The following is a 9,678-nucleotide window of genomic DNA, read 5'->3' on the forward strand; positions in this document are numbered from 1 at the left end:
GGTCCTTCTGCTGTTCAGAGGCTGCTGCATGGATCAGGGCCGCTCACAGCTCCAGATCCTCCCAGGGCTGGAGGGTCCAGGCAGGGGCTATCTGGAAACAAAGGTGCTTCCCTCAGGCTTCAATTTCATGCTTTGGGGGTGTGAAGGGAAACGGAGCTGCTCACATTTGAGAAGTGACTGAGATTCTTAACCATTACGTGGCATGATCAGAAGGTCCTCTAGGAACCTCAGAAAATGCCTTCACCTACCCCTCAGCCTGCAGGCATCACCAGCATCACCTTGGCTGGCAACATCACGGTTCGTCTGACCTGCTCTTTACCCGTCGGAAGCAGGGAGATGTCTCTAGGCGGTGCCCTCCCGGGGAGAGTTTTCTGTAGGGCAACACTGAGTGCACCAACGGTGGGATGGGGTCTCTCGGAATTTTCTGTGAGGAAAACATTGTGGGGCAAAGCAGCAGGTTGAAAAGGACCGGGAAGCCGAGGGGTGGGCAGGGAAGAAGATGAAACTGAGAAGGCAATGTCATGGGAAGGAGAATTGGGAAAGTTCCCTGTCACCCCCTCCAGTGCAGACCCCTTCCTCTGAGCAAGCCCCCTTGCCTCCTGTCTGACCCAGCAAAGTCTCTGCCCTCGTGGCCGTGGGGCACAAGGCATCAGCTGCCCCCTCTGCAGCCAGAGCTCCAGCAGAGCAGCGGTGCCTCTCTCCAGCCCTGTGCCCATTTTTCTCTGCGCAGCACAGGGGCTGAGCGTGACTGCCTTGCAGCATCGCTGTCTGGGAGGCTGCCTGCACGGCTGGTGAAGGTGACGACTGTCTTAAGTGCCTTTCCTTCTGTTTGTGGTGCTGCTCCTCCTCTTCCCGCCTGTCTGTGCTGCTCCTGCTCCTGCTCGTGGGCTCTGTGGGGTTGGGGGAGTTTCAGACAGTGACCCTTGAAGCCCTGCTAGGCAGGGGTCTGCATGGGAGTGAGGTGCCCCAGCCCCCTTCGAACCCATGGGGGCAGATGCGTCCCCCAGAGCGACTCCGGGATCACTTCAGCACTTGTCTGAGCTGCTCCTTAGCCCCTGCACACACAGAGATTTCTCTGGCCGGTGTCCTGCTGCCAGGAGGGGTCTGTAGGGAAGAGCCGAGCACACAGCGGGTGGGATGAGAGCTGTGAGCACTGGCAGGGAGGAGACTTGGGGGCAGAGAAACGGGTCCCAGCAGGGACAGCTCCAGGCAGTGGTGACATGGGCAGGGAGTGAGAGGGAGCTGCTCCCAGAAATGCCACGGAGGGGGCATTTGGCATCTCCCTGCCATGCCCTGCAGTGCAGACACTTTCCCCAGAGCAACTCCCTGGTCTCCTCTCCCACCCAGCAGATATTCCCACCCTTAATGTCACAGGGACTTGATCATGCGTTTCCTTCCCAGCGGCCCAACCACCGAAGAGGAGAAACACTCAAGCGTCCAGCTGTGTCTCCCTCTCCTGACTCCCTTGGCAGGAGTACTTTGGCATTTTCCCCTCTTGTCCCTGCCGCCCTTGTTCTTCCCCGTTAATCGCTGGTGTGAGGGGCGAGGGCTAGGGTGCAGCTCAGACACCAGTGCTGCATGTTGTCTCATGCAGATGGATCCATGGAGGAAAAGCATCCGCGTCCTCTCCTAATGTTTGGGGCTCTGGGCACTGCAGTGTATGGGGCTGGGAGTGAGCTTACTCTTCCTGCAGGACCCCTCGTGTTTATGACATTCAGGTATTTTCTTGGGGGGAATGGGTGGGAGTGGGTCCTGCTTGGCTGCAGGCTGCCCTCCAAAAGGGCCTAGCTCTCCCAGGGCATCTCTGTGTCACCTAGCAGTCCCATGGAGAAGACAGGCAGCTGCAATGAGCCCTCTGTGTCCCTGCCTAGGAGGGGAGAGCTGAGATCCTCCAGTGTCCAGTTTCTTCTCAGAGGAACATCTGGGTGCAATCATCCTCCAGCTCAAAGAGGTGCCAGCGCAGGCCAGCCGAGACCAGGGCTGATGGACAGATCGACTCTCTTCACTCTGTATTGAGGAGCAGTTCCTTTGTCTCTCAGAACCCACAAGGTTTCCCCTGGACCGCAGAAGAAATGCCAAGGGTTTATGCCTTTAAAAAATCCCTCGGGTATGGATAGGCAAACAGAACAAAGTAAGCAAACCGAAATGCCCACAGCTCTACTCTGCAGTCGGGTGTACTGGGACCAACAATCCTGAAAAGCTCTTTGCAATTATGACTGGACTTAACCTGATATCACCCTATGTTCCTGTTTAGCTCTTGCTGTAAGCGGGACAAAGTCCTCCAGAGCCCCCAGAAGAGCTCCCTGCTCCTATGGCACCCACAAGCAGCACCAACCTGAATGTAGCAAAGACACCTGCCAAAGGTCTTCCTGAAAGGGGAAAAGCGCTTTGGGAGGTTTCTATGAGAAATGCAGTAGGTTAAGCTCTATTCTAACTCTTCCCTGTCTTTTCCTCCATGCACAGACCTCTGTGAGCAGCAGCCGCAGATGGCCAATGGCAGCTCCATCATCACTGAGTTCCTCCTGCTGGCATTCGCAGACACACGGGAGCTGCAGCTCTTGAACTTCGGGCTCTTCCTGGGCATCTACCTGGCTGCCCTGCTGGGAAACGGCCTCATCATCACCGCCATAGCCTGTGACCACCACCTCCACACCCCCATGTACTTCTTCCTCCTCAACCTCTCCCTCCTCGACCTGTGCTGCATCTCCACCACTCTCCCCAAAGCCATGGCCAATTCCCTCTGGGACACCAGAAGCATCTCCTACTTGGGGTGTGCTGTACAGCTCTTTCTGTTAGTCTTCTTGATCTCAGCAGAGTATTCTTTTCTCACCATCATGGCCTACGACCGCTACGTTGCCATCTGCAAACCCCTGCACTACGGGACCCTCCTGGGCAGCAGAGCTTGTGCCCACATGGCAGCAGCTGCCTGGGGCAGTGGGTTTCTCACTGCTCTGCTGCACACGGCCAATACATTTTCCCTACCCCTCTGCCACGGCAATGCTGTGGACCAGTTCTTCTGTGAAATCCCCCAGATCCTCAAGCTCTCCTGCTCAGATGCCTACCTCAGGGAAGTTGGGCTAATTGTGGTCAGTGCCTGTTTAGTCTTTGGGTGTTTTGTTTTCATTGTGGTGTCCTATGTGCAGATCTTCAGGGCCGTGCTGAGGATCCCCTCTGAGCAGGGACGGCACAAAGCCTTTTCCACGTGCCTCCCTCACCTGGCCGTGGTCTCCCTGTTTATCAGCACTGGATCTTTTGCCTACCTGAAGCCCCCCTCCAGCTCCTCCCCATTGCTAGACTCACTGGTGTCAGTTCTGTACTCAGTGGTGCCTCCAGCAGTGAACCCCCTCATCTACAGCATGAGGAACCGGGAGCTCAAAGATGCCCTGCAGAAGCTGATTCAATCACTTGTCTTGCAGCAGGAATAAGATGCCCGTGTCTCTTCACTATTTATTTCAAACTCATCCACGGAACTTCCTGTACTTTGGGCATATTATTTGAGACAATTCTGCTTTCCCAGGAATCCCTGCAGCCGCTCAATTTCCCCAGAAGCATGAAGCCAGCCTGTCTGGCCCAGAGGCCTTTGTACGGTTTTCTTGCATGATAGTATAGCTGACCTACTGTGTCACATCTCTGTAATTAAATGGATTTCCTCACTGCCCGTGTCTGGAGGTTGGCCTCTTCTTCGAAAGCTGAGGTCAGGAACAGGATGAAGAAATTGTCCCTACAAGCATGCTGCTGTGCTTGGGCTGTCCATGGGCTCAGAGCAGGAGGGCACAGGGTGCTGTGTCAGGGAATTGGCCTTAGCTGAGCCTTCACGTGTGGGTGCCAAGTGCCAAAGGAAATGATGAATGATCCACAGGTATCTGCCTGGCACTGTCTCCCTGTGGCTTTTGGGCACCTCTGCCCTGCTGAGCAGCACCGCCAGCCCGGGGCCATGCCACGATGACATCCCTGGAGAAGAGCAGGAGACCTATTCCTGCATGCACCAGTTTGGGCAGGCTTCTCTCTTGTTGGTGCGGCAGGAGCTGCCTGGGGAGCCCCCAGGCCAGGAGTCTTGCGCTCGGCAGAGGGACGGGCACAGAGGGGCTGCCAGCAATGGGCAATAAGGATCTCTTTGAGGGAAGAGCAGGAGACACAGAGAAATGCTGTCCTCCGTCTCCTCGTGCCATGACTGGCCCCAGCCCTGGGGCTGATGGGGAGGCTGGAGCCCTCTCTGCCCCCCGGGAGCTGCTGTGCCCTTCAGAGAGGCTGTGGCTGTGGGGTGAGCGCCCAGAACTCTGCAGCACCCTGCTGTGGGCACTGCCGTGGGCCAGCCCAGACTGGGCTTCTGGGCTGAGCTGGGCTGGGCTGGGGAGGGGTAGTGGAGCTGGGAAGAGCTGGGGAGGGTCTTGTTGGGGCTGGAAAGTGCCCGGGAGAGGAAACTACCAGTGTACAGCTGGCACTGTGTGAGCACGCAGGGTGAGCACTCACACCAGGGAGGGTTGTCGTGCACAGCCAGGGCTCACGAAAGGGATCAAAGACATGAAGGTGCAGGAGGGAGGATGCCGGTCGGTGCTCTCGGTGGCATGGACAGCCTGGGAAGGTGGCCCAGGACGTTTGCCAGCTCCCAGCCTCTCTCACTGGCCATTTCCAGCAATGGCTGCTCATTTCAGGTTTACGGGTCAGTTGCTGCAAAGGCTCCTCCATCCTCCTGCTGGACTCAGTGCCAGCCCCAGAGAAAGGCTGACTGTAAAGCCCCACGTAGGACACAGCTGGGGCTGGGAAAGGGTCGGGTACTGGGGGAGGCTGCAAAAGTTATGTCATGTCATGGGGTTATGTCTTGTTGTGTTTATGGGGGGACATTGAACTGAGCACTCTCACTGGGATCATAAAGCGGGGGGAGAACTTTCTCAAGCCTTGAATGCACCAGCAAGCTGATGACTCTCAGCCCTCTTTATAAATCTAGATTTACGCAGCCATTTCTAAAATACGTTTCCTATGAACACTTTGAACGAAGAAATTGTTTCCAGGACATGTTTATATTAAAACATTGTATGTCTACATTTCATCTAAACAGAGCTGAGAGCAAGGGAGGTTGGAGAGGTTGGATAGAGCTGACTACTATTTCTTTGCTATCAAGCAATGACCACAGTTGGTAGCACTTCCCTCTTATCATCCTTTTTTTTGAACTGGCCAAATCCTTATGGGGTATACAATGGTGTAACATCATGGCCCTCCAAGTGCCAGACTGTGACTGATAGACAGAGGCCCAGAGCCCATCTGATGAAAGGAAATGTCATGCCTATCTGACAACCCAATAAACTTCTCTAATGAAATGGCTGGCTTGGTAGATGAGTAAGGCTTTCGACACTGTCTCCCATAAAATCTTCATAGAGAAGCCAGTGAAGCACGGGCTGGATGAGCAGACAGTGAGGTGGATTGAAAACTGGCTGAATGGTCAGCCCAGAGAATGGTGATCAACGGCACGAGGTCTTGCTGGAGGCCACTCACCAGTGGTGCACAGCAGGAGTCAGTGCGGGGTCCAGTCCTGTGCCTTCAAACCCAGACTTCACCGTAATTTTGTGATCTTGTGATATCCTTTCTGGGAAATGTGGACATTCTGGGAAAATGTGGGCCCCCTCTGGAATGAAACGGGAGACCTGGTTACCCAGGATATGGAGAAGGCTGAGGTACTCAACAAATTTTTTGCCTCTGTCTTCAGCAGCAAGGGCTCGAACCATGCTGGCCAGGTCACACAAAGCAAAGGCAGGGACTGGGAGAATGCAGAACCACCAACTATAGGAGAACATCAGGTTCGAGAATATCTAAGGAACATGAAGGTGGACCTGATGAGATGCATCCACTGGTCCTGAGGGAACTGGCAGATGAAGTGGCTAAGCCACTCTCCATCATATTTGAGGAAGACCTGGCAGTCCAGTGACATTCCCACTGTCTGGAAAAGGGGAAAAGTAACCCCCATTTTTTGAAAGGGAAAAAAGGAAGATCTGGAGAACTATAGACTGGTCAGTCCGACCTCTGTGCCTGGCAAGATCATGGAGCAGATCCTCCTGGAGACTATGCTCAGGCACATGGAAAATAAGGAGGCAATTGGTGACAGCCAACATGGCTTCACTAAGGGCAAATTGTGCCTGACAAATTTGGTGCCTTTCTATGATGGGGTTACAACGTTGGTGGATAAGGGAAGAGTGACAGACGCCATCTACCTGGACTTGTGCAAGGTATTTGACACTGTCCTGCACAACATCCTTGTCTCTAAATTGGAGAGATGGATGGACCACTTGATGGACTGGAATTGGCAGGATGGTCACACTCAAAGAGTTGTGGTCAATGGCTCAATGTCCAGGTGGAGAACAGTGATGAGCGGCGTTCCTCAGGGGTTGGTATTGGGACCAGCACTGTTTAACATCTTTGTCAGCGACATGGACAGTGGGATCGAGTGCCCACTCAGCAAATTTGCTGATGACACCAAGCTGTGTGGTGTGGTCGACATGCTGGAGGGAAGGGATTCCATCCAGAGGGACCTTGACAGGCTGGAGAGGTGGTCTCATGCAAAACTCATGAAGTTCAACAAGGCCAAGTGCAAGGTCCTGCATGTGGGTCAGGGCAGTCCCAAGCACAACTACAGGCTGGGCGAGGAATGGATTGAGAGCAGCCCTGAGGAAAAGGACTTGGGAGTGTTGATTGATGAGAAGCTCAACATGAGCTGGCAATGCACATCTGAGACACAGAAAGCCAACCATATACTGCACTGCATCAAAACAAGCGTGACCAGCAGGTCAAGGGAGGTGATTCTGGCCTTCTACTCTGCTCTCGTGAGACCTCACCTGGACTACTGTGTCAAGCTCTGGGGTCCCCAGGACAAGAAGGACATGGAGCTTTTAGAGCGAGTCCAGAGGAGGCCACGAAGATGATCAGAGGGCTGGAGCACCTCTCCTGTGAAGAAAGGCTGAGAGAGCTGGGGTTGTTCAGCCTGGAGAAGAGAAGGCTCCGGGGAGATCTAATTGTGGCCTTCCGGTTCCCAAAGGGGCCTACAGGAAAGATGGAGAGGGACTGTTTATCAGGGAGTGTAGTGATGGGACAAGGGGTAATGAGTTTAAAAGAGGAGAGATTTAGATTATATCTGAGGAAAAAATTCTTCCTTGTGAGGGTGGTGAGACACTGGAACAGGTTTCCAGAGAAGCTGTGGAGGCCCCCTCCCTGGAAGTGTTGAAGGCCAGGTTGGATGGGGTTTGGGCAACCTGGTCTAGTGGAGGGTGTGCCTGCCCATGGCAGAGGGGTTGGAACTAGATGATCTTTGAGGTCCCTTCTGACCTAAATCATTCTATCATTCTATGATTCAGACTGTGTTGAGTCCCGGGCCTTGGGGTCACGTCACCCCTCTGCTGCGTCTCAGTTCCTCCCTGCCCCCTCCCCGTTCCCTCTCTTTTTTCACTTCCCTCTCTCTTCCTCTCTATCCTTGTGCTCTGCTCCCTGTCCCTCCTTTCGCTTCTCCCCAAGTCTCTCTCTTTCTCTGTCATCCTACCTCTCCATTTACTTTCCTCATCACCTCTCTTTCCTGCTCCCTCTTCCTTTTTCTTTTCTCTCTCTCTGTCCTGCAGGTGATCGTGGTTCCTGCTCTCTTCGCTGCCCAGCAAATTTTAGAGTTCAAGCACTTCTTTCTCTGCCTGTCCTTTCCTCCCTTGCTCTTCTGTAGCTCCAGTCACTGGCCTGTGCTCCACCTAAGAGAACACACGGGTGTCTTACAGCTCTTAAAACATGAGGCCTCCAAGATACACAGCCGTGCACATGCACGCACACACACATATACATACATATACACACACACAGACACACGCACACTCTCTCTCTCCCTGTCCGTAGTGTAATTTTCTTTCCTTATCCCGTCCCCACGGTGCAGGCTGCCCTGGCTGCTGAGCGTGGGGAAATGGCAGCTCCCGGCATGCCCCGGGAACCAACATGGCCGCCTGGCAGTGCCCTGCCCCAGGACTATAGCTCCCAGCATGCTGTGGGAACCAACATGGCCGCCTGGCAGTGCCCTGCCCCAGGACTACAGCTCCCGGCATGCCCTGGGAACCAACATGGCTGCCCAGCAGTGCCCTGCCCCAGGACTACAGCTCCCAGCATGCTCCAGGAACAAACATGGCCACCTGGCAGCCCCCTGCCCCAGAACTACAGCTCCCAGCATGCCCCGGGGCACGCCTTCCTGCAGTTTGACCCTGCGGGGACACCATCCCCTGGCCCGGCCCCGCCCTGGAGACTCTGTAGAGCAGGGGCGGGCGGGGGGGGGGGGGGGAGGAGGAAAAGGAGGAAAAGGAGGAAATGGAGGAGCAGGAGGATACAGCACATAGAAATTGTAGCAATGATGACATCCAATGGCAGGGTTACCTAGCAATTAACATAATCCAATGTAATTTATTCGCTGTTCTCACCCAAAATCAAATCCCCTTGAGGTACACGTAGGACTTCCCCACCTTCCTTTAACCGCTCCCAGTACAGCCTGGGCTCTGTCCCAGTACAAACCGGATCCTGTTAACACTTCCCAGTAAGAGTGGGCCCCTTCCCACTACAACCTGGATCCCCTTACCCCTCCCAGTACAGAATGGGCCCCATCCAAGTACAAACTGGATCCCTTTCACCCTCCCAGTCTGGACTGGGCCCTGCCTCAGTACAAACTGGATCCCTTTGAACCTCCCCACTGCAGGCGGGGACCCCTCCCAGTACAAACTGCATCCCTTTAACGCCTCGCCATAAGGAGTGGGCCCTGTCCAGTATAAACTGGATCCCCTGGCCCCCTCCCAGGACAGACTGGGAGCACTGGATCCCTTTCACCCCTCCCCGTACACATTGAGCTTTCTCCCAGTACAAACCTGTTCCGTGTAACCCCTCCAACTACATCCTGGGCACCCTCCCAGGACAAACTGGTTCCCTTTCACCCCACCCAGAACAGACTGGCCCCCTTCCAGTACAAACTGCATCCCCTTAACCCCCCCAGCGCAGGTTTGGCCCTGTCCCAGTGCAAACTAGATCCCTTTCACCCCTCCCAGTACAGACCTGCCCTGTCCCAGTTCACACTGGAAGCTGGGTGGCCTTGAGGGGACACGTCCCCGTGCGGCCCCGTGACACAAAGGGGCAGTGATGCGGCACCCGCCCACCACTTGTGACCTCACCGGACCAGGGCTTGCTATCCTGAAAAGCGGGCCAGCCAAAGCCACTTGGGCTGAGCTGGCCGTCGGGGTAACTCGGCTCCTTCCGTTGCCACGTGCACGCCTACTGTTTTCAACCATTTCTCGTTTCCTGCCCACTGCTCCTCAGCTTCCATCCTCTTGCAAAGGTAATTCGGACTGGACTTTCAGGACAGATGATTTAGCAAGGTGGAAAGGTCTCATGTCCTAGCTGCAGCTCCATGGCCGTCTCTGGATAGAAGGTGTGACATTTCGACCAGATTCCTGACGTGCCAGAAGGAAGTGGAAGCGGCTGGTGCCACAGACCAGAAGTCTGTGCTGCATCTTACAACCGTTTGGTTGAGCAGGTTAAAAAGTCTGTCGTGTGAAAGCGTCGTCAGGCACGTGGTGTTTTGCTTTCATTTCTGCTCCATGAAAAGATAACCTGGGAGCGCTTTACAACCAGGCTGGTTTGGGGATGTGGGTAAGTGTGGAGCTTTGTGTTCCAGCTGTAGGC

General features: G+C 54.8%; 1 protein-coding gene across 1 annotated transcript; it reads left to right on the top strand.

Annotated features, from left to right (window-relative positions):
* The first annotated feature begins 2,486 nt into the window (after positions 1–2,486).
* On the top strand, positions 2,487–3,425 carry LOC129200808 (olfactory receptor 14A16-like). The gene has a single exon (XM_054812061.1). It carries the CDS (start codon positions 2,487–2,489, stop codon positions 3,423–3,425), a length of 939 nt encoding a protein of 312 aa, XP_054668036.1.
* The last annotated feature ends 6,253 nt before the right edge of the window (positions 3,426–9,678 follow it).

The sequence above is a fragment of the Grus americana genome, unplaced genomic scaffold (genome assembly GCF_028858705.1).
Source record: "Grus americana isolate bGruAme1 unplaced genomic scaffold, bGruAme1.mat scaffold_510, whole genome shotgun sequence".
NCBI lineage: Eukaryota > Metazoa > Chordata > Aves > Gruiformes > Gruidae > Grus > Grus americana.

Bases quoted from the DNA above. Each gene is read 5' to 3' on its own strand.
- LOC129200808 (XM_054812061.1), top strand. From the start codon at position 2,487: ATGGCCAATGGCAGCTCCATCATCACTGAGTTCCTCCTGCTGGCATTC.